The sequence below is a fragment of the Marmota monax genome, unplaced genomic scaffold, assembly GCF_021218885.2.
Source record: "Marmota monax isolate L192 unplaced genomic scaffold, Marmota_monax_Labrador192_F-V1.1 WCK01_AAM20220418_F8-fsc00053, whole genome shotgun sequence".
Lineage (NCBI taxonomy): Eukaryota > Metazoa > Chordata > Mammalia > Rodentia > Sciuridae > Marmota > Marmota monax.
This window is the reverse complement of record NW_026693153.1, coordinates 6,155,663-6,181,618: the sequence shown is the minus strand read 5'-3', so window position 1 is coordinate 6,181,618 and position 25,956 is coordinate 6,155,663. Positions and strand designations below refer to the sequence as shown.

General features: G+C 35.3%; 1 protein-coding gene across 2 annotated transcripts; it reads left to right on the top strand.

Moving 5' to 3' along the window:
• Positions 1 to 778: 778 nt before the first annotated feature.
• Positions 779 to 25,652, top strand: Pcnp (PEST proteolytic signal containing nuclear protein). Of its 2 annotated transcripts, XM_046455387.2 has the most exons (6): positions 817 to 928; positions 7,413 to 7,590; positions 7,666 to 7,828; positions 9,448 to 9,522; positions 18,971 to 19,026; positions 21,079 to 25,652. In XM_046455387.2, exons 2-6 carry the CDS (start codon positions 7,535 to 7,537, stop codon positions 21,203 to 21,205), a joined length of 477 nt encoding a protein of 158 aa, XP_046311343.1. In that variant the 5' UTR covers positions 817 to 928; positions 7,413 to 7,534; the 3' UTR covers positions 21,206 to 25,652. The 2 variants fall into 2 exon arrangements, with proteins under 2 accessions (XP_046311342.1, XP_046311343.1); XM_046455386.2 differs by lacking the exon at positions 7,413 to 7,590 and having other exon boundaries at positions 779 to 928; positions 7,614 to 7,828.
• The last annotated feature ends 304 nt before the right edge of the window (positions 25,653 to 25,956 follow it).

Genomic DNA, 25,956 nt, shown 5'->3' with positions numbered 1-25,956 from the left:
ACAAGACAAAACAACAACAAAAACCCTTTGTTCTGTAACACTGACTACATATATTGTAAGGTAAACTCTGAAACTCCAGTTCCCTACCTAAGCAAGTAATCGACCCCATTTGGCTAAAGGACAGGATAAATTAGAGAAAACGGGACGAGGAGGCCACGTGTAACGTATGCGCTTCATTCTGCAGAACTTAAAACTCCACTAAAGGTTTCCAAGTAATGCAGAAATTACGGTAATCTTAATTTGATGGAGAAATTGCAGCCTTTGGGAAAAAAAATGGTTTTTTATCACTTCGGCACACGACCTTGGACAAATTATTCTCAGCTTTAACTCAGAAAATTAAGATAATTCTGCATCATTGGATTATAGTGAGGACTAAACCATAGTGTATGTCTAACACTAGAGGGTGCTCGATAAATGTTGGTTTTCCCTTAGGGAAAATACAGCACTCTTTGCCTCCCCACCCTGCCTCCACCTTTCCTGGGCACATGTGACCAGGAAAGCCAGAAAGACCCTGCCAGCTTCAACTGCAAGCACATCTGCAAAAGCAGAAACCTGCTAAGGCTCCGCCAACGTCTCCAGGGTTACGTTCTCACATCCCATCACTTCTCCGGATTTGCCACTGACGTGCCTCTCCCTACCCAGTCCGATGCATAGAACGCCAATCCCAGCGCTCCTCTTTCCCCTCCCTTTCTTCAGAGGCAGTCGCTCGATGACGTCACATCCGCTTGTCTTGGGCGGTCCCCCTTTTCACTCATCTGGGCCTCTCTAGTCAGCGACCTCTCCAGATGGCTCTAAAGCTCAATGGTTGCTGGGCGGGGCCATGACGTCCTTGGCGTAGCTGCAGGGGAGGCCGCGGCGGGGAAAATGGCGGACTGGAAGGCGGGAGAGGAGAAGCCTGAAAAGCCGCAGCGAGTTGGAGCCGCCGGAGGTGAACACAACCCCAGCGTCGCGGGATGTGTGGGATGCTCTTGGCCTTTCGTTGAGCTCCCCGGGGTGGGGGGAATGGGGAGGAGAAAGATTGGGCGAATCTGGCGCTCACTCGGTTAGGTGCTGGGCCCAGGCGAGCCCCGGGCACGCCTGGTGCGGCCCGCTGGAATCCCGACCCATATCGCTTCCTTGCTGGGAGAGAGCTGGCCACTGTCCCTCACCTCATGGCCCCTGTGGAGGCCCTCCTTCTGAGAAGGAAGATGGGCACCAGAAAGGGAGACTGGAGTTGGGGTGGGACCCGGAGCGGCGGTGCAGGAGCCGCTACCTCCACAGCGGAGACACACATCACACAAAACACACCACCACACACTCTCACTCCCCACACACAAACACACACAGTGTGAGCCACCGAGCAGTGGCCGCGGAAACTGGCCCAAGGCCGAGTTTCCAAAGGTGCAGATCTCTCAGTTACACACGTAGGAGTTAATTACGCTTGCCGTTCCCTTTTCACTGAGGAGGTGGACAACCCCGGCCTGCTCTTTCCTTTACTTTCAGGCATAATAGTGACCCTGTAATGAGATGGACAGAGGGGATGGAGGAAAAGATCACCCGCTGATTTAAGCTGTGGGTTTCTAGGGTTCTGGTTTGATCGCCTTTCTCGGAAGTATGCCTTTCCTAATTAGGCTACTACCAGTTCATCGCAAGCCAGATAAATTTAAGTGGCTTAGTAGTCTAGTGTGACTCTTACTGTGTATTGATACAGTATTGAACTAAGGTTACAGCTCTCCTTTTCTGGCCCCGCTACCCTCATAAATTCCAGATCTTTTGCATTAAGGAGAAGAAACAATCTCCCCAGGGCACCCCCCTTCCCCCCCAACCCCCGTCACAGCAAGACGAGTGACTTTTATGTGGGAGCTGATTATATTGTCTTGTTTAGAACGCTTTTTAAATGTTATTTTCTATTCTGACTCCGTTAAGTCTTATCCCTGAAAGTATTTAATATGAGAAAATACAGAAGATTAATAGCACATGAAAGCAAATAATATGACCTACTAACATGTTTAATGTGAATTGTAGTGGGATCAAAAAAAAATATTGAAAAAGTGTAATGTTCAGAATTTCTTTTTAAAAAATATGGAGAGTTGTTATTGGCAGAAATGAAGCCCCCCACCCCTGTTTATTAAAAGCAGTAAAATAGCTTATGAAACAGTGTAAAACATCTAGCACTTGTCTGGAATATTTTTTTTTTTCTGACCAAAAAAAAAAAAAAAAAAACCTGAGAAACTGTCAAGTAAAATTATGTAAAAATTTAGAAGTAATTTGAGGAAAAGCAAAAATACAGAGCCTAAAGCATCTTCTGTATTCCTGACTTTAAAGAGTGGAGGAGATGTGTTTAATGTGCTGCCAGAATATACTTTAAATGTTAGCATAAAGACACTGTAATCTTCCTGCCACCTTTCAGTTGAGAGTAGTTAACTCTGTATTATGAATATTCATGTTTCCATTTTAGGGTGTTTGGGGATTATAAAATTACTTTGCTTGGGGAGCAATTGGTGGGTACACCTGTAATACCAGCAGATCAGGAGGCTGAGGCAGGAGGATGGGGAGTTCAAAACCAGCCTCAGCAAAAAGCAAGGCGCTAAGCAACTCAGTGAGACCCTGTCTCAAAATAAAATACAGAATAGGGCTGGGGATGTGGCTCAGTGGTCTAATGCCCCTGCGTACAAAAAAAAGAAAAAATTACCTTGCTTTAGTATCAGAAAAATTACTATTGTTTTTGTTGGTAACTTAGAATAACTACTATCCCTGAATTTCTACATCATTAGCCTCATTTCCTTTACAAAAAAGTAGTGCTGTTGCATCTAAGCTATATTTGGGATATCTTTTTTTTTTAATATTTATTTTTTAGTTATGGGTGGACACAGTGTCTTTATTTTACTTTATATGGTGCTGAGGATTGAACCCAGTGCCCCACGCATGCTGTGGGAGCGCTCTACCTGTGAGCCACAACCCCAGCCCTGGAATGTCACATGTTTTTAATGCAGTTGTGCTAAGTAATCATAGTTAAAACATTTCATACTTTGGATATTTCTACATTAATAATTTTGTTGCAAGTAGTCACTTTTTAAAGAACACTGTCATGTTTGTCCTATGGACAAACCAAGAGAGTATTCAGAATTTTTATTCCTATTGAGTAATCCATTACATTGGAAATATAAACACTTCATTTTTTTTTTTTAATCTTTTGTTAGTGCAAGGGATTGAACCCAGAGCCTCACCATGCTAAGCATGTGCTTTACTAGTGAGCTACACTCCTAGCCCCAGAAGTATGTGGGTTTTTATGAGCAGATTACTTCTGTAGTTAATGTGTGTCTGAGAGAGACGCTACTTACTTGAACTACCTGTTTTCATTTTAAAGAGGAGTTACACTTTGGATAGATTTTTTTTTCCTCCTCTTTTTGGTTAAATTTTTATAGCTTTTTAAGATAAATACAATTTTAAAGAACTATATTTACATAATCTTAAGCTAATGCTAAGGGCTTGGGTGGTAGCTTAGTGGTATAGCACTTACCTAGCAAGTGTGAGGCACTGGGTTCAATCCTCTGGACCAATTAAAAAAAAATAAATACAATAAAGGTATTTTGTCTATCTATAAGTAAAAAATATTTTTAAAAGATTATGCTAAGAACTTCTTCAGTGAAATTGACATTTACTGTGCCAAACACTTAATAGGGTCTTGAATACATTCTCATATAAATGGCACACCAGTCCTATCACAGAATAACTGTGTGCCCTTTTTTGGATAAGGAAGCCGACAGAATGCAAATGGGTCTCGAGGGGTACCATTATAGACATACTTTCTTATTGGGTAATTTTTTCAAAACAAAGTACCCTTGTGCTCTAAGGCATACCCCACCTATTCAGTGAAAAAGGAAAAAGAAAAAACTATTAGCATAATGTGCAATTTGATTTCACATTAATTAATCTATGCATCTTGTTTGCTCAAAATGAATACAAATTAAACAAAATCCCTTTTATTAAAATGTTCTTTGATAAAGAATTATAGTTTGTATTTTATCCATGTTTATGTTATAAATTGATACATGATTTCTTATTTTAAAAATATTGATTATGTGTTCATTTTTAAACTACAATTCACTTTACTAAAAATCTTCACATTTAATAATTATTGGTCATCTAAACTTTTGTTTCCCACAGACCCAAAATACAGGATGTCTCATTTTAAATAATGGTAACGGATTTGGCTCTCATGTTTTCCCATCTTAGTCCATTGTTTATTCCTTTTGCTTTATTTTCTAAGTACTTTGTGTGGTTTGCCACATAATTGTTAAGAGCGTTATATAAAGATAAAATAGAAGCTCAATCCATGTGACACATTGAGCCTTTAGAAGCTAAGAAATGAAGCTGAGTACAGTGGTGTGATCCTGTAATCCCAGGCATTGGGGAGGCTGAGGCAGGAAGATTACAGGTCAAGGCCAGCCTTAGCAACTTGGGGAGACCCTGTTCGAAATAAAAATAAGAAAGGCTGTGGGTGTAGCTCAGTGGTAGAGTGCATGGGTTAAATTCCCAGTACCACAAAAAATAAGTAAATAAAAATAAAGGTAGGGGTTGGGGATGTGGCTCAAGCAGTAGCGTGCTCGCCTGGCATGCGTGTGGCCCGGGTTCGATCCTCAGCACCACATACAAAGAAAGATGTTGTGTCCGCCGAAAATTAAAAAATAAATATGAAAAATATTCAAAAAAATAAAAAAAATAAAGGTAGGAGGGGCTGGGATTGTGGCTCAGCGGTAGAGCACTTGCCTCACTATGTGAGGCACTGGGTACAATCCACAGCACCACATAAAAATAAATAAATAGAGGTGTTGTGTCCATCTACAACTAAAAATAAAAAAGGAGAGCTGATCGTGTACCTTCCTTCCTTCATTTCTCCCTCATCTAGTCATCTTCTGATCTGAAGATGTTCGTATAGTTTTTACAGTGGCTTTAAAAACAAAACCAAAAACACTTTTTTTGTTTGGGAAGGCCAATTTATTTATTATGTACAGAAATAAATTGCTTGATCTGGACTCAGTCACGTGTAGGAAAAAACCTAATAAACATAGTGTGGGATGGAGGTGTAGTTCAGTGGTAGAGTGCTTGCCTATCATATTTGAAACACCACAAAAATAAACAAGAAGGGGGTGCCCAGTGGCCATGCCTATAACTTTAGTGGCTTGGGCGCCACAAATTCAAGAATAGCCTCAGCAATTTAGCAAGGCCCTAAGCAATTTAGTGAGACCCTGTCTCAAAATGAAAAATTAAAAGGGTTAGGGATGTAGCTCAGTGGTAAAGCACCCCTGGTTTCAATCCCTGTACCAAAAACACATAACAGTATGTATTTGATCTTTTGTGTGGACCTGTGATATGGATGGTCTAGTATGCCTCTTCAGATGAGAAGAACAGATGTGAATGGGATTAAGTTGTTACCAGTTGATTATGAAATGAATAGTAGAATAGTTCTCCATGCTACCTTTTTCTGAAGTAATCTCCATGGAAATCTCTAGAAAGATTTCTTCTAATGGGATTGGACAGTATTGTAGTCCATTTATTACACATCCAATTTCAGCTAGCTGACACATTTAACATTATAATAAGAATCTTTTCCCTTTTTCTTATTTATACTTTAAATTTTCCAAGTTGCCTGTTCTAAGATTATTTTTAGAAAAGGAAACTAAAAGAAAAGATAGGCTTTAAAAGAATTGGAAATCTTAACTAATTATTGCCTTTGGGTCATGATTCAAAAAGAAGAGTTACACTACAATCAAGTCTAAAGCGTTCTTTATGCTCTTTATTTTAATGTTTTCCAAATTTGTTTGCACACAATTTGTGCCTTTATAGACTGTAATATGTAAAGCCAATGGGTTTTCTGTATGTTTAAATATGTACAACCAAATTTCCAATTTTAACTGTGCATCATCACAGTTTTGCTTGAGTTTTATTATGAAATATCATACTTAAAACTAACGTAGCATAAATTAGTATAAATGCTTTTAGTTGTAAACATAGAATGAAAAACTTAATATTTACATCATACTATTTTTTAAAGAGATTGTATATTTATTAAAAAGTTCTACTTCTCAGCTATTGAATAACAGTCTTTAACTCTTTAGATGCTTTTGTAATTTCACATATAAATAAGTGAATGGCACTTAAAGCAATATTCCAACACTATATTTCCCTTTTAGATAAATCCCGAGCTTAATCCTGCTTAACTACTCCTCCCTACATTGTCACTACAACTTTCACCCTTTGTCCAAAGAGAATAAATTTCCTTTTATTTTTTTGTCTAAATAAAATCAAATTTTCTATTCAAAGTGCTATCATTTCAAAACTATACAGTTTTAGATCTATAACCTCAATTCTTTCTATCTTTTGCTCATCGGTCTGTTAATGTTTGGTTCCCCCACCTCCTGCTTACCCCATTCTAACTTTTTGTCCCATTTTCTTTAGACTGTACCCCAAAGCATCTTCTCTTTACTCACAAGTGAACTCTTTATCTAATGTAACAATACATTCTATGGGGTGAATTGGCATATTAGAGAGAGAATATAAAATTTTTGATGGTGATGATGAATTGATGAATGATGTCTTACATCCCCGTTTGGTTTGGGTTGTTGTTGTTTTTGTACCAGCGATTGAATCACATCCCCAGCCCTTTTTACTTTTTATTTTGAGACAGTTGCGGAGTTGCTTCAGGCTTCACTAAGTTGCTGAGGCTGACTTTGAACTTGTGGTCCTCCTGCTTCATTCTCCCACCTGCTGGGCTTACAGGCATGGGCCACCATGCCCTGCGTCATAATTAGTCTTCTTATGTAAGAGATCTAAGATATTCTAGATGCAAACTCACAATTGACTGAATACAAATACAGGCAAAATTACTAAAAGACAACATACTTCCAAACCTATATATGTATGCTTTCTACTGTTTGAAGTAGAAAATGTAACGTGTAAACCAAGACTTGTATTAGTGCTTACAGGTAGCTTAAAACAGGTGATAACCATGCTTTCAGAGGAGAATTAAATTACTCAAGAGGAGTTGACTAGACTTTTTGAAGTTCTTTTTCAACTCCTAAGATTGTGTGAGATGTACATGAAGAACACATCACTCAAAAATATAACTAGGCTGTGTTAATACTGAAGTTTGGATAATAATGGTCCTTTACATGACAAGATACTTTGTGTGACTCATACACATTATTGAGAATGTTAGAATTTATTAGCCAAATGTATTATCTTGCCACATGACTGATTCCTCACAGATTAGTTTGCAAAAAATAATTTATAGATCTTGATTTCTAAAAAAGCAGAATTCCACAAATAACTATATTATTGTATGATGTCTGTGGTAGTATTTAGTTGAAGGGTCTTTACTTTTTTGTGAACTCTATGTTTATAATTTTAAATTGCTCTGTATTTTATGCTAGTTAATTCATGGGAGCCTCTTCTACTGCCACACAATCTCAGTTCCTGCTATATACTCTAACAAACAGTGGAAGAGACTGTTGGGTCAGTAGGTGACAACTGCAGAGGTATCTTCCTTATAACGATGCTTTTTGAGGTTGCTGCTCCCATCAATCTGCTCAGTAAAAATAGCTCATCTTGGTAAGTTGTTTCGACTTCACCAGGACCTGAAGAAGAAGCAGAAAAACCTGTGAAAACTAAGACTGTTTCTTCCAGTAATGGAGGGGAAAGTTCCAGTCGCAGCGCTGAGAAGCGATCAGCTGAAGAAGAAGCTGCAGACCTCCCAACAAAGCCTACAAAGATCTCCAAGTTTGGATTTGCCATAGGTAGTCAGACAACTAAGAAAGCATCAGCCATATCCATCAAACTTGGATCAAGTGTAAGTTACTTTATGTATGATATTTGTAATGGGTATTAAGGATTTGTTTTGGAAACCTGCTTTTACCAGGTTATGGTAAATTAAGTATAAGAAGTTGCATTTCTCCGGGCTGGGATTGTGGCTCAGTGGTGGAGTGCTCACCTAGCACATGTGAGTCACTGGGTTGGATCCTCAGTACTACATAAAGATAAGTAAATAAAGGTATTGTGTTCATCTACAACTAAAAGAAGTTTTTTTAAAGATGCATTTCTTAATCTTTCATGTATTAACTTATATGTATTTAAGAAGTGATTAGCACTCTTTAGGAAAGATCAAGATGAATTATCTCAATAAAATCAGTTTTTAACAAAGATGTAGAATTTTAGAAGGAACAATATTATAGAAAATGCATGATTTATAAAGTAGTGAGTTTGTATCAGTTAAGCAAGACCTCTGAAAGATATTTTGAGAAAGAATTTCAGGGGGTTTTTTTTGTGTTTTTTTTTTTTAATCTTTCAGTTTCAGTAACAATATCTATGGACTAGGGGATAGCCCAGTGGTAGAGCATGTGGTTAGCATTTGGAAGGCTTTTGCTTTGATCCTTGGTACAACACAAAAAAGTAATATCTCCAGAAATCAGTTATTTGTATCTTAAAAGATTAATTTTAGTAAGATATTGCTTGATAAGAAAAGCTTTCTGATTATCTTTGAAACTAAAACTGGACCTTGAGTACTATGTACTTTAAAGCAGTAATCTTTTAAAGATCAATGTTCGATCCCTTGTTTTAAGATATAAACCTCAAATTAATATTTTTTTAACCATGGAACCTATGGAAAATGAATGAAACTATGGAAATGAATGAAATTGACCTGGGAAGTACAAAGAATGAAAGGTTGCTACCAGTAGTAGAATCCTAGGTATCTGTATTGTTAAGTGAGGAGCAGCAGGGAAGGGGGAGAGAAAACAATAGGTCAGAGAATTAGCAGACTAACCAATTAAAAAAAAAAAATTGTTCCAGAAGACAAGGGAGAGATGTTTTCAAAAAGAAGCTGGTGGTTAGAATCAAATGCAGCACACCAGTTATTGGTGACCTCATAAAGAATAATTCTAGGGCGATGGTAGATGGTTAGGGTGGGAGCTAGATTGTAGTAGGGTGAAGACTAAATGGGTGGTGAGAGAATGGAGATAGAATAGTTTATTTTGTTAAAAATTTTGGTCATATAGAAATGATGACTTGTCTGAAGCCCAAAGGGTAAAAAGGATAGATGTAGAGTTTTAGTAAAAAGGGTAGAAGAAGATGAGTCATGATGCCTTGTATGTTCTCAAGGCACTTTTATACTAATTGTTACTATGGGGACGTATTATTTATCATTTTGTATCAAATACCCTTTGGCTTAAGTAATATTAAATTATAGATCCTAGCTGGAGAATTATTTTTTCTAATAGGTAAACAAATGGGTATAATAAATAACAAAGTTGAACCTACCCACAGATAACCTGCATTTTCAGACATAGTGCAAATACTAGGTTCCTTACTATATAAATTTATGAAAACAAAGTTGAATTTTTCAAGATTTATATCAAACAGTTCTCTACAAATGTGACTCATCTAGTGTTCTTTTTAACGTTTCTTCTTCAGAAGCCTAAAGAAACTGTTCCAACTCTTGCTCCAAAAACCCTTTCAGTAGCAGCAGCTTTTAATGAAGATGAAGATGTAAGTTAATATCTTTTATTTTACTTTAACCAGTTCTTTTAGGAGAGTATTAATGACAAATTATAGGTTATATTAATGGTGTTACTAAATTGTAGCACCTACAAAAACTGGATATTTCTATTTTGTATTTATTTTGTTTGGTTGTAGGATTATTTAAAAATGTTGTTAAGTTTGGGGGCAAGAAACCTAAGAACCAAAACAACAAATGCTTATTATGAATGTATGTGCTAGGAAATATGTAGGATATAGTTGGGGTCTTCAGTGATGATGTATTGTGCTTTCATGTTACAGAAGGCAGCTGTAGTAACATGCTTTCCATAGGAGATGGAAATAGTACAGGTGATTCTGCCAGCACTTCTCAGTAGGCACAGAGTGAGCTTGAGATGCTTATTAGATTGATCAGTTCCAGTTCTCTCATGCCTGTCTTACCATGCTTATGGATAACCAGTGGAATTTTCAAACACGATTTGATTATGATCTATATTAGGCTGTGACTTGAAAATCTAATCCCCATATAAGATGAGAACCCTGTATATGTAACAATCAAGTATTATACAATATATAAGTAATTGTTCCCGAAAGCTATAAGGATAAACATTATATTATTCAAGCTGAACATGGGAGCATACACTTGTAATCCCAGCTACTCAAGAGGTGATGCAGGAAGATCTCAACATAAAATAAAAAGGGATAGGATATATCTTAGTGGTAGAGTGCTTGTCTGACATTTTCAAGGCTCTGGTTTCAATCCCCAGCACCTGGGCAGGTAAGGGTAGGGATTATACATTCAGAGGGGCCCAAACACTGGGAATAGAGTGATTTCAAAAGAATATATATAAAAGAAGTAATACAAATTTTATACTAAAACATTAGTCAGGGTTTCAGTAAATCAAGGAAGACTTATAAACTGAGACATCAGTTTTTAAGTCACAGGTAGCAAATAGCACCATTTGGAGAGTTGTTATTTTGTTTTTGTTTTTAATATTTTTTAGTTGACGTACCTTTATTTATTTATTTATTTATTTATTTATTTATTTATATGTGTTGCTGAGGATTGAACCCAGTGCCTCAGTGGCAAGTGTTCTGCCACTGAGCCACAACCCCAGCCCCTGGAGAGTTTTTTTTAGAGGAGTATTGGACAAGGATAAATGTGGAACCATTGGAGCCTGAATCAATAGGGAAAGAATCACTGTGGTTATTACTGTGTTCTCCTTTACTCATTTACACATTTGATTGCTTTGTATGTACTAGGCACTATGACATTACAAGACATCAGACATGTTCCTCTAGGAACTAGTCTAGTAGAAGGAGACTTACATGTAAATTAGTGAGAGATAAAAATGAAAAATACCTGAAGAGGTGAAGTACTGTGGACATTCAGAAAAGAAATAAACAGGTACTGGATGTAGCAGCATAGAAAGACACCTGGACTAGCAATTGAAAGACCTGAATTGTAACCATGTCTTGACTAGTTATTAACCAGTAGAAACCTGAATAAATCATTTTTATTTTTCTGGAGCCTTAGTTTTCTCAACTATAAAACAAAGACTGTAACTTGCCAGGCAAGGTAGTGTACACCTGTAATCCCAGAGGCTCAGGAGGCTAAGGCAGGAGGATTGCAAGTTCCAAGCCAGCCTCAGTAACTTAGCAAGTCCCTAAGCAATTCAGTTAGACCCTATCTTTAAGTAAAATATAAAAAAGGGCTGGGGAAGTGGCTCGGGGGTTCAATCCCCAGTACCAAACAAACAAAACAAAAACAAAGGTTGCATATACATTCTAGGGAAGAACCTGGGGTCCTGCCCATGCTAAGTACATCTTCTAACACTAAGCTATACTCCTAGCAGACTGTTTTGGTGGGGACAGTTTGGTTTTTTGAGATAGTGTCTCACTATGTTGCCCAGGCTGATATCAAACTCTTTCCTTGTTTCTCCTGAGTTTTGAGATTCCAGGGATGCTTGGTCTCAATTTAGTTGATAGAGTTTTTTTTTTTTTTAATTTTTATTGTTTAATTTTCGGCGGACACAACATCTTTGTGTGTATGTGGTGCTGAGGATCGAACCCGGGCCGCACGCATACCAGGCGAGCGCGCTACCGCTTGAGCCACATCCCCAGCCCAGTTGATAGAGTTTTTAAAACATTGTTTTTAATTGTTGATAGAACTTATATTTTTATTTTTTTATGTGCAATCCTGAGAGTCGAACCCAGTGCCTCACATATGCTAATAAGCAAGTGCTCCACCACTGAGCCACAACCCCAGACCCTAGTTCCTAAATTTTTAAAAACTACTCCGAGTTCTTGGATCCTATGGCAGTTATAGTGGTATGGGAAGCTGACGTTTAACAAGCAGGACTCTGGTGTTTTGCCCTTATTTCACTTATAAGTTGTACCTCTATCTGATATTTGGAAACCCAAGTAATTTATTGAGGGGGGAAAAAAAGTATTCTGTTGCCCAGAAGAAAAAAAAATTAAAAACAAAAAACACTAATCTAAATAATATCTGTAACATTCTTAAAGAGAGTAGGTAGCAGATTATAGCATGGAAAATGATATAGGAAGAGGGAAAAATGTGTAGAAGTACATAGGCTGGAAGCACCTGCATTATATAATAAAACCTTACCTTGAATGCCTAACTATTTGATTATCTTTTCACATTATTTTACATTCTATATGTCCCTGTGGATTGTACATGTATTCATATTTTACAAATGGAGAAATTAACCATGCATGATTATATGGTAATTCATACACATTTTGAACCTTAGGTTTTCTGGTTTCTTGTCCTATAGTCTTTGCATCCTACTTTAATTCTTTCATTCATATATATATATTTTTTTTTTTGGGGGGGGGGGCAGGGGGTGATATTGGGGATTGAACCCAGGGCCTTGGGCATGTGAGGCAAGCACTGTACCAGTTCCCAGCCCATGTCTTCCCTATTTTAAAAAAAGTTTTAGAGAGATTGAAACAATATTCTTTCTGCTACAATACTATAATGGTAGTAAACAATAGAGGGCTGGGGTTCTGGCTCAGTGGTAGAACATTTACCTAGTATGCGTGAGGCACTGTGTTCAATTCTCAGCACTTCACATATAAATAAATAAAATAAAGATCCATGAACAATTAAAAAAAGTGTTTTTAAAATTTGTCTCATATATCTAAAATCCTTATCTACTTAATTTTTTAAAAAATATTTATTTTTTAATTGTAGTTGGACACAATACCTTTATTACTTTTATGTGGTGCTGAGGTCAAACCCAGGGCCTCTCACATGCTAGGCGAGCTCTCTACCACTGAGTCACAACCCCAGCCCTATCCACTTAATTTTTTATTCAAGAACATAATTAAGTAACAAAATATATTGTTCAAATATATTGACCTAAGTAGATAACAGTTAATTTTGGCTTTGGGAGCAAGTTGTTGCTTGGATTGAAACCAGTACCTCACACATTCTGCCACTGAATTATTTCCCAACCCCAGAGTTTTGACATTTCAAAAAAAATTTTTTTTCAGTTGTCTCCTTTAATTTGGATAATTTCCCTAATCTTTCTGTGTATTTCATGACAGTAACATTTTTGAAGAATACTGGACAGTTATTTTCTACTGTGTCTCTCATTTTGGATTTGTCTGGTGTTTTTTTCATGCTTAGATTCTCATTGCTTTTGGCAGGAATACCACAGAAGTTGTGCCAAGTTCTCAATGCATCATACTAGGGAGCACATGCTGTCAATATGCCCATTCCTGCAGTGTTAACTTTGATCGTTTAGTTAAAATGGTGCCTGCCAGATTTCTCCACTATCAAATTTTTGTAAAGCTAAATTAAAATTTATCTTATATGCTTTGAGTATATGTAAAAATATATAATTTCTCAAAACTTCACTCACTAATGTTAAGATCCATTAGTGATTCTTATCAGGATTAGTTATGATAATGTATGCCAAATGGTGATATAATATATGTCACCATGCCTTGTGTATTTATTAACTGTCTCTTACTAAATGAAAGAGCTGTTTTTAATATCTGTGTATGTTTTTACACATATATTTCTAGGTATGCTTATATTCATTCATATATATATATATATACACACACACACACACATACATACATACATACACACACACACACACACACATACCCACCCCCCATTGGTAATCAAAATCATAAATTGTCATACATATTCAGTTACATAGTTATAACCTATGTGTAAATCAAATTGTGAACATCCATTTCAACACCAAACTCAACTATATACAAATTGAGATAATAAATATTTTAGTATATATTTTACATATATATCCACATTGTGTTTATATATATGGACATAAACATTCAAACCCTAACTCTAATCTTAATCCTTTTTCACAAATAATCCTGTCTCTACCACTACGGCTCAACAGAAACCTCTAGACATATAGACCAGATTACTTTACATGAATGTACCCCTATATTTGGGGATATAAGTTTTAAAAGTCACATAAAAATCCATAAATATTTTACCTATATATCCATGTCCATAGGCAAACCCAGATTTAACACTTGCTTAAAAATACTATATAACTTTAAAATAGCCATAGATGAAAGTATATTTATAAAATTTTGTATATAATTTTAATTCTATATTAATATGTATTTACATAAATATTGATATGTATTCCAGTGGTAAACCCTCATCCTCAACCTAACTCAGAACTAAACCTAACCCTTCCCATAATCATTAGTCTTCTATACAAAAATCATAATTATGACTTTGGATACCCATATATATTTTTACATATATATTCCTTCGTATGTTTATAAATATATATTTATGTGCCCTAATGCTAAACAAAATCCTACCCATAAATTTTCATATATATTCAGTTACATATTCATAAAATACATCTAAACAACAATGTAAACATCCATCTGAAAATTAACTATATACAAATCCCTGTATATTTAGTATTTTCAGGTACGTTTTTACATAAATATTTATATTCATATATTTGGATAATAATGTTCAAAACCTAAAATAATGGTATGCCTCACCGAAACCTCTATACATATAACCATAACAATTTACATGAATGTACCTATATACTGTGGAATATAGATTCATAAATATTGTTACATATAAACAGTGACACTTCATGAATATTTCTGTATTTTGTGAAGTATGTATTTATATATTAACATAAATCCATATATATTTTCATATATGTTCATTTCTGCAGGCTTACCCTATGTTTAACACAAAACCTAAAAGTTCCCCTTACCATAACCTAATTAAAGATAAAAGCACATATATTTCATGTGATTTTACTTATGTATTTATATTCAGATATATTTACATACATTTTTAATCCATAACCCTAACCATAATGCTAGTTTGTAACTCTGAATTAAAACTGTGTGTGTGTGTGTGTGTGTGTGTGTGTATATATATATATATATGTATATATATATATATGTAGAGAGATATATATATATATATAAAAACAATTACTTGGAATATCCATGTATATTTTTACATACGTATTTATATACATCATTATAAACATTTGTATGTACATATGTGACTAATGTTAACCATAATCCTGTTGCTACAAGAAACCCAAATCTTCTAAACCAGACTGTAACACAAATGAAAACACTAAACATACTCCTGTATATTTATAAATTTATTATTTATGAAAGAGCTATTCTTATCACTTTTAAATTTTAAAATTTTATCATATAAGTGTAACTCATATATTTTTATCTTATTCAGTAAAGTATAATTCTCAAATATACCAGATTTGATCAGTAAAAGCCCCCTTAAGTTGGTTTTTTTGTTTGTTTGTTTGTTTGTTTGTTTGTTTTTGTGTGTGTGTGTGTTTTGTCATTGGATGGGTTTTTTGTTTTTGTTTTTAAAGGCAGTGTCTGTCTAAGTTGCTGAGGCTGGCCTCCAACTTGCTGTGTTCCTGCCTTAACCTCTCCAGTTGCTGGGATTATAGGCAGGCACCTCTGTGTCCAGCTTAAGCTTAAGTCTTGCAGATAGCATTTTTAAAAATAATATTTCAGGCTGGGGTTGTAGCTCAGTGCACTTGCCTAGCGTGTGCGAGGCCCTAGGTTCGATCCTCAGCACCACATAAAAAAATAAACAAAAATAAAGATATTGTGTCTAACAGCAACTAAAAAATAAATATTAAAAATAAAAATGGAAGCCGTGGCTGCACAGGCAAGGCAAAGAAATAAAGGCAAGATCGCAGACTACTGTACCAAGGAAGACCCTGCCCATCCATTCCTTTGCACCTCTCTCCTGTATCACCATACTGACCACATCTGTGGGCATCTTAAGTTGTAGCTGCAGATGGGGACCAGTAGCTCCCACTTTAATTTTAGCATTTTGTCTCCTGCACCCACTCCCTTTGTAGATTGTAATCAGAATAGAAACTCTGGGGCACAGGTTCTCAATCTAAGCCCAGGGAAGGCTCCTCATATCCAAAAGAGTTGAGGTAGTAGTTGTTGGTTTTTTTCTTGAGAAGGGTAGGGAGGAATTGTGCCAAGGCATGACCAGTGAGAAGAAGCCAGAGAGCCTGTTTGTGTCTCTAAGAGCCAGTTCTGTACTCTTCTGTATTCAGGTCACTGGGAAGATGGGTAGCAGGGGGCTCTAGTCATTCCAGTGAAATACAAAAGTAACCTGCATGGTGATTTAAGAAAGACAACTCCCTTACCCCAGAGGAGCTGGCTCCAGAATGTTGGGATCAACCCTAACTTTTGTTACATTTACTTTCACTAAAGAAAAAAATATACATATATATAAATAAGTACTAAACAAAACCCTTCTGGGTTTTTTTCTAGTGGTGGTTAGTCCCACATGTGGTCACCAGAAACTAAGCCATTCCTCACACCAATATGGGATAAGCTCCTTGGCCTGTAAGGTGCAGGAGTGTATCTTGCTATGTATCTTAGAATCTCTGCTCTGCCTTGTTTTGTGGCAGTGACATGCCTCTTGATCATGTCCAAGCGTGTCTTTTACTGTATCTGATTTCTGAGTCTTGTTCCAGTTGCTTGGCCCTGCCCCAGAGGCCCAGTATTCATTTAGCATAACTGTAATAAATCTTTTTTCCAGATCAGTATAATAAAGGAGTGATGTGCAATTTAAAAAAAAGATATTGTGTCTAACAGCAACTAAAAAATAAATATTAAAAATAAAAATAATAATATTTAGGCATGCCTGGTGGCACACATCTGTAATCCAGCTACTCAGGAGGCTGAGGCAAGAGAGTAGCTAGTTCAAAGCCACTCTTGGTAGGGCTAGGGTTGTGGCTCAGTGGTAGAACATTGCCTGGCACGTGTGACGCACTGGGTTCAATCCTCAGCACCACATGAAAACAAAACAAAGGTATTGTGTCCATCTACAACTAAAAAAGTCTGTCTTGGCAGTTTATTGAGACCCTGTCTTAAAATAAGAAAGGATAAGAATGTATCTCAGTAGTGGAGCACTTGACTAGCATGTGCTAACTCCTATTTCAATCCCTAGTAGCACAAAAAAAATATTATTATTATTACTACTAAGGTAAGCAATAGCATTTATACATAAAACCATAAGTCTGAAAAGAACTCAATCTCACAATTTTCAGTAGCTGAAAGTATAGAAAGTAATAAGGACTGAGTTTTCAAAATGTCCTTAGAATTAAAGAGGTACTTTTGAGAAAGAACAGTACAATAAAGGGGTTAAGGATCTTTGCTTTGGCATCAGACTAGTTTGCTAATCATTAACTTTGTGATCTTGGGCAAGTAACCTTGTCATTTAACCTATAAAATGCAAATGATTATAATCATACTGCACATGGGACTGCATTGTTAGAATTTTAAATTAAGATAGTGTAGATAAAAGCATTAAACACATAGTATAGTACATAAATCATTAATGATTTTATTTCTATAATATGGGCTTTTTAAGTTTAATTCTTGAATTTACAACAATTGTACATATTTATATGGTACAGTGTACATATTTATAGGGTACAATGTAGCATTTCAGTACATGTATACAGTGTAATGATCAGATTAGGTTGATATGGCTTATCCATTACCCCAGACATTTGTCTTTTGTGTGTGTGTGTGGTGCTGGTGATTGAACCCAGGTCCTTTGCATGAGAGGCATGCACTAAGTTACTTATCTGAGTCCAGAAGCACAAACCTGTAATCTAAGCAACTTGGGAGCCTGAGGCAGGAAGATTGCAAATTAAAACCAGCCTTAGCAATGTAGCAAGACCAGAAGCAACTTAACAACTGTCAAAATTAAAAGATTTGGGGTTCTAGCTCATTGGTTAAGCCCCTCTGGGTTCAATCCCTGGTACCAAAAAAAAAAAAAAGATGGACTGGGGTTGTGGTTCAGCGGTAGAGCGCTCGCCTAGTACGTGTGAGACCCTTAATCCTCAGCACCACATAAAAATAAACAAAATTTGTTGTGTACAACTAAAAAATAAATATTAAAAAAAAAGTTATTCATCCTACAAACCTGTCAAACCAAACCCCTATACTGTTATCATCCTTCTGCTTTCCTGACCTCTGGTAACTACTGTTGTACTGTATTTCTGTGGCATCAGCTTCCTCACCATCTACATATGGGTGAGAACATGCTGTATATGTCCTTCTCTGCATGATTTATTTCTCTTAATGTCCACACCACCCTGATCCATTTTGCTGCAAATAACAGTATTTCATTCTTTTATTTATTTTATTTATTCATTGTGAATTATGTGCCATTCTCTAACCATTCGTCAGTGGACATTTAGGTTAACTTCATATTAGTCATAGCTATTATGAATACTGCAGCAATAAACATGGGAATATAGATATCTCTTTTGTCATACTGATTTTCTTTCCTTTAGATATATACTTACTAGTGGAAGTGTTTGACCATATGGTAGTTTTATTTTTAGTTTTTAGGTTTTGTTTTTGGTTTGTTTTGTAATTGGGATTGATCCCAGGGACACTGTACCACTGAGCTGTATCCCCAGACCTTTTTTACCTTTTATTTTGAGAAAGGATCTCACAAAGTTGCCAAAACAGGCCTTGAACTTGTAGTATTCCTGCCTCAGCCTCTTGAGTAGCTGACATTACAGGCTCCTGCCAGGGTACCTGGTTATTTTTAGTTTTTTAAAATCTTTTTGATAAAAGCCATAAAATGAGATTTTGAAACTATGATTAAAGAAATTTTAATTCACATAATTGAACATAAGAGCACAGATTGGTGTTTCATTTCATGTATACAATGTGTTGAATGAGATTTTTACCACATTTTTTTCTTTACTCAAAATTAGCACTCTGGAAAGTGCCTTTCTATTAAAACTGTGGTTAAGACAAATAATTCACTAATTTTCTTCTTTTACAGAAATTTGTAGCATTTGAAATGTTTTAAAAGATTTAGATGTAAAATTTAGCATGATATTTATCTCAGTTTACTCATTTTTTTCTTCAGAGTGAACCAGAGGAAATGCCTCCAGAAGCAAAGATGAGGATGAAGAATATTGGAAGGTAGTATAGGTTTTTGTAACTATTACAGAAATAGAGGGATGATGGGGATGGAGTTGTGGCTCAGTGGCAGAGCACTCACCTAGCATGTGTGAGGCCCTGGGTTCGTTCCTCAGCACCACAAAAAAATAAATAAATAGGGCTATTTAAAAGAAAAGAAAATTAGAGGGTTGAGTTAAGAGTAAGAATAAATTGCATATAATATTTTTAGTGTTAAGGCTTTTCTTGTGCATATGAGCAAAACAATTTTCTATATTTTCTCTCTACTGGAGTTTAAAGATAAGTAAGAATTAGACTTATCACAAAGAAGAAGGGTGATCTTATTTTCTGTGCTTTTTGGAGAAACACTTAACAATAATTTAAAGCTAATTCTTTTAATTTTTCCCTCACTACTGGGAACTGAATACAGGGGTACTTTACCACTGAGCTATATCCTCAGCCCTATTTATTTATTTAATTCTAATTAGTTATACATGACAGTAGAATACATTTTGCTACATTGTACACAAATGGAATGCAACTTCTTCCTCTGGCTGTACATGGTGCAGAGTCACACCAGTAGTGTAATCATACATGAATATAGGGTAATAATGTCTGTCTGATTCAACTGTCCTTCTCATGCTCACACTCATGAGACAGACATTATTACCCTATATACACAATCCAAAGTGCCTTCATTCTTACCTACCTCCCACCCCTATAATCAGTATCCGCTTATCAGAGAAAACATTCAACCTTTGGTTTTTTGGTTTGGCTTATTTAACTTAGCATGATATTCTCAGCTCCATCCATTTACTTGCAAATGCCATAATTTCATTCTTTAAGGCTGAGTAATAGTCCATTGTGTATATGTACCACATTTTCTTTGTATATTTTTCTGTTGAAGGGCATCTATGTTGGTTCCATACTTTAGCTATTGTGAATTGAGCTGCTATAAACGTTGATGTGTCTGCATCACTGTAATACGCTGATTTTAAGTCCTTTGGGTATATACTGAAAAGTGGGATAACTGGGTCAAATGGTGGTTCCATTCCAAGTTTTCTGAGGAAACTCCATATTGCTTTTTCGTAAGGTTACACCAATTAGCAGTCCCATCAGCAATGTCTGAGTATACTTCTTCCCTGTATACTCTCCAACGGCCCTTTTTATTTTTGGAGACAGGTTTCCCTAAGTTGCCTAAGCTGGTTTTAAACTCAGGATCCTCCTGCCTCAGCCTCCCAGATAGCTGAAATTACAGATGCCCAGATTAGGATATTTCTTTTCAGATACTTGTAACCTATATTTTTTCAAATAAGAGAAAGCTATGAAGATGTTTCTGATTTTAAATTTCAATTTTTTTCTAGTGTAATAGAAAAGTGGCTTTTACTCACTACAGTCATAATGATACAATGATATTCCTACCACTTAATCTTGATCTTACGTGTCCTTTTCCTTTGGAAAATATTTTTAGTATCAGGGATGCATCATGCCCTATGTTGGAAAACAGGGTTGGGGGAAAGCAATTTTGCCTCAGGCCTACCGAATTTAAAGTCTTTGAACTGGCTGGTGTGGTGGTGCATACCTGTAATCCCAGCAGCTTATGAGTCTGAGACAAGGAGGATTGTGAGTTCAAAGCCAGTCTCAACAACTCAGTGAGGCCCTAAGCAATGCAGTGAGACCCTATCACTAAATAAAATATAAAAAGGAGCTGGAAATTGGCTCAGTGGTTAAGCACCCCTGCGTTAAATCCCTAGTACCCCTCCTACCCCCCGAAAAAGTCTTTGAACTATCTTTGGAAATAGTATTTTTAAAAAATCTCTGTAGAGGTTTTTGGGGTAGGGATACTGGTAATTGAATCCAGGGGACACTTTGCTATTAATCTCCAGGGACACTTCACCATTGAGGTACATCTCCAGCCCTTTTATTTACTTTGAGACACGGTCTTCCTAAGTTGCTCAGGGCCTTGCTCTATAGAGTCTTTTTTGACGTTCAGCTTGTGTTTATAATAGATACTAAGTAAATGTGTATTAAAATATCTATAGAATTTTAAATAAATTTATTTTTTTTTTAATGCAGGGATACACCAACATCAGCTGGACCAAACTCTTTCAATAAAGGAAAGCATGGGTTTTCTGATAACCAGAAGCTATGGGAACGAAATATAAAATCTCATCTTGGAAATGTTCATGACCAAGACAATTAAATGATGTGTTTTGAAATTGGGGTATGGGGTGGGTGTAAAGTTAAAAGGAACAGTTTCCTTTTTTAAAGAATGGTATAAGACTATCTTTGGAGCCGCTTTTTTTCCTTTTTCGTTTTTGTTTTTGTTCTGTTTTGTTTTTTAAGATTGAGTGGTACACTAATAAATGAGAGTTTGAAATTAGAAGTAATTTATGTTTTATATACAGATTTCAAGACATTTGCTAATTTTGTAGTTTCATGTGATTAGTTTCCAAAGGTTACAGATAATAAAGAAATCAGAAATGGTACCTTTTTAAGAATTGCATATTTTTTTAGGCACAACTATTAGCACATTAAGAGGGAAACAAAAGTTACTATCTTTTTAAAACTGCAAGCAGTTACTCTCCTAACTTAACTCCCTCATTACCTAAACTGGCTCCCAGGAACAGCCTTATAGAGAGAAGGGAGTATTGTACTGAGAGGAAAATGTTACTGGACTGTTGACTGATAATAAATTTAGATAAAATTAAAATACAGCTTTTTTTTCCTTATGGGCATTTGTTTTGTTTCAAGTCATCATATACTAGGTATTGGCATTGCTATCAGTGGATACAAACGCTTAGCTCTTAAAAATGTTTTTATTTCTTTTTTAATTTTTATGTGAAGTATCGAGTATTTGAAATAGCCCACACACCTTAATGGGTCTTGTCTACCTTCATTAGTCTTCAAAGAACAACCATTTGCTACCAAAGTAAATCAGTATTCTGAATGTGCTTCTCTTGGTTTTTATTCATAACTAGTTCCTGTAGGCATTTCCACCAGAACTTGAGGCAAATCATAAGGAAGCTGTTTCTTTTAAAATACAAACCACCACCAAAAATTTAAATGTATATAATACTTAAGCATTTGGCTGGTTTTTATTTTTTAAAATGTATAAATACCAAAAAAAAAAAAAAAGAGAGAGAGAGAGAGAAATTTAACATTGTATGAAGACAACATGAGAAGATGCACTTTCTGTAACTTTGTCTAATCATTTAAGTTACTAACTTGTTAAACCCAATTTAAATTGAACTCACTGCAGGATTTATTATTAGTGTAATTCTATGGTTTGTTTGAAATATATATATTTACTGACCAGTGTCTTCTCAAAAGCACATTTTAGGTACTAAAAATAGAATGAAAGAAAAATGCATCTTCAATTACATTTTATGAAATCTCCCACCACATATACTATTAAGATTTGTGTATCATAAGGTGTTTGTTTTGTATTTTTGTATTGTATATGGACATTATTTTTTAATGTGACAAATACATCTTTAAAAGCATAGTCACAGACAACAAAAATATGGTAATATGATTTCCTTGAAAACTCCTACAATGTTAAATTTGGAGGCAGCTTCAAACTATTTTATTGGTGGTTATTAACTCACTGAGCTCTTTTAATTGGTAATAATTCCAGAGAAGCAGCCTGTATATATTCCTAACTCTTGTTCACTTGCATTTAAGTTTAGAAAGAGCCCCAAGTAAAACAATGGAAATGTATATACAACTATTAGTTCTTAACATGATTTAATTATATCAAGAAACATGAATTTAACTTACTTTTATGTAGGCAAACTATCCATTTTGTCCATTTTACTGTTTGTTAAAATAACATCCCTCTCCTACATATTCTTTTCTTGACCCAAATGAAATATTAACCTAAGGTCAAGATGAGGAGAGAGAAACGACTGAGATGAATGTCTTTACTAAAATACCAATAAATTTTGTCAAACTCAATATAGTGTTCTTATTTTCTATTCCACTGAATTACTTGTTTTTTTTTTTTTTTAAATGCATGTTTGTTTTTGTTTAACAGAGAAGTTAAGACAAAGTTACAAGTGTTTTTCTTGTCCAGGTTGTTGGCCAAAGTTAACAGCATTAAAAGTCTCTTAGTTATTAGGGCCTACATAACTCCACAGAGTTCTATAGCCTAACTATCTCAGGTTGGAAAGAGTTCATTCAAATCCTTTTCCCCTACCATAGGGTGTCCCTGTGCTTTGGAAAATCCTGCCAAGGAATAATCATGGAGAAATAACTGAATGTTCAGATTCTTTTACTAGTGTCTTCCATTCATTAACCCTGAATATAGATTCAGACCATACAAGAAAAAACCCAATCCTCTACTTAGTGGGTTTCTTCAAATATTGAAGTGTTTTTTCTACCTTCCCTAAAACACCCCCTCCAAAGTAGTAAATATACCCACTTATTCTGATCTTGTTTTTTTTTTTTTTTTTGGTATTTTTAAACAATTTGACATCTTGTATACTGCATATTTTCCACACATTGCTCGTTTCTGTATCATGAATTCTAAATATCACCTGGGTATTTTATCCTATTTTTTGTCACTTCTTGATTCATTCACTTCCATGTGTTTAGAGCAGCCTTTTCCTCTACAACTGAGCTATATCCCCAACCCTGTTCATAAAATTAATTTTGAATATGGTGCTATCTGGTGTACATCAGATTTCTCCACAAACTATTGAGATTTTCCCCTTTACCAAATGATTTTGTTTCCATCACTTCCTGCTTTTATTATTTGAAACTCTACTGAGAGGAAGAGTTTTTGTTCCCCATTATGATTGATACTAGATCCACATTTTTATATTATTTGGTATATTCATTTACTATCATTATTTATTGCTCAAATTCTCACTTATTTGGCCACATGAGCCCCTTTCTGTTCTTTTCACATGTCCCTGTCCTTTTAAATTCTGGAAGCACAAAATGTAGGAGGCTCATCTCGTGTCTACTGTAGCCTTGAAATCTGATTTCTTTCTTCAAGCATCTGCTTTGAAAATACATTAAAAAAAAAAAAAAGTGGCACTGTGTGTACTCATTGATACAAGGTTGTTGGTTTTAACCTGTTTTGCAGAGCTAGGAAATATACATCTATATCTATTTCTATGTATATTTTTTAATACCAGTTCACACCACAGAGTTCACTTTAGTCCTCCTTATTTGTACTTCTTTTGTTCAAAACTAGGGAGACATCTGGCTTTACACATAATATGTTTGCTTATTTGCCTAATTCTAGAACATACATAAAGTAGTTTCAGAATTGCCATTTTTTTTTTTTTTTTTTGCCTTAAGAGAAACAAACTACTAACTAGTGTGTGGTATTTATAATTTATTTTGGTCTTACAGCACATAACCAAAATACTGTTTTACAAAGTTACATAGTTCTTTTCTCTGCTTCCCGTTTCAGCATAGTTGTATTACTTGTTTGTAATCAGTTAATTTGGTTTTGATAAGTCTACAGTTGAGTAGCTCAATGGTAGAGGGTAAGCCTACATGCACAAGGTTCTGGGTTCAATCCCCAGCACCAGAAAAAAAAAAAAAAAAGAAAAGAAAACACACACATAAGGGGTACCTGCCCAACCTTGTTAACTTTTTACATATGTGAAACATTAGCATAGGTAAAGAATTACAGAAAAAGCTTCAGTTGTCCATATACTTTCTGTTCTACTTCTCCTGTTCTTTCCTGTTTGCACCTACCCCCAGAGGTAACCTATGTCCAGTTTCTGATTTATCCTTCCTTTGTTTCTTTTTCCATGCATTTATTGAGGCCAGTCTGGGCAATTTAGCAGACAAGGCCCTGTCTCAAAAAATAAAAAGGAACTGATTAGAACTAATACATAATTTTTTTTTAAAAAATCCTACATAAATCCTTGTATGTGAATATGTTAAACTTGTCTTCAAAAAAGAAAAAAAAAAAAAAAAGGACTGAAGGTGTAGTGGTAGGTGGTACTCCTGAGTTAATCCCCAGTACAAAAAAAACTATCCTTCCCAGCCCCACCCCCCAAACAGCTACATACCACTAAATTCTGTGAATATTCCATATTTTTTTATTTTTTCCTGTCTACCAATTGAGCTATGGAATTCCCAGCCTCCATAGTTTCTTTTTTCTGCTATTCTATATGTGAACATTTAGGTCATTTCCAATATTTTCCCATTACAATGCTGTAATTGAATTGCCATGTGTATATGAATTTTCATTAAACTGGTATGTATATTCAGGTAAATTTTTAGAATTAGGATTGCTGGGTCAAGATATAAGTACTTTTGGTAGATATTGCCAAAACAAATAAATGCAGTTTGTTTTCCCATCAGGAATATGTAAATGCCTGTTTTTCCATAGTCTTACCAGTAGAATGTGTTTGCCATGTTTTATGTTTGTCAACCTGATAGGTGAAAAAAGGCACTTCATTGTAGTTTTAATTTGTATCTCTCTACCTATGAAGGAGATTGAATATCTTCATCTGATTAAGGGCTACTTTAATCTCATTTCCTATTGTTTATGGTCCTTTCTTAATGTTAAGAATTCTTTACATATTATCTATCTGTGAATATATTTTCTCCAAATTATTTATCTTTGGCTCTGATTATGGTGTGTTTTGCAATAGAAAAGTCATTTTTCCTGTGGTTAACTGTGTTAATCTTTTATTGTCTTTTGATTTTAATAATTAGAATTTACATATGCTGAGTTTAAAGATGAACTCACCCATGTTTTCCTAGTGCTTATATTGTTTCATATCCAAAATTTACAGGGAATCCCTGATCCATTTTGAGATAGTGAATAGATTCACTATCTCAAAACACTATCTCAAAATTAGAACACTACCTCAAACTATATAAATATATATACCCATATATATATATATATATATATATACCCATATATTTATATAGTTTGAGGTAGTGTTCTAATTTTAGTTAACTGATATCTTTATA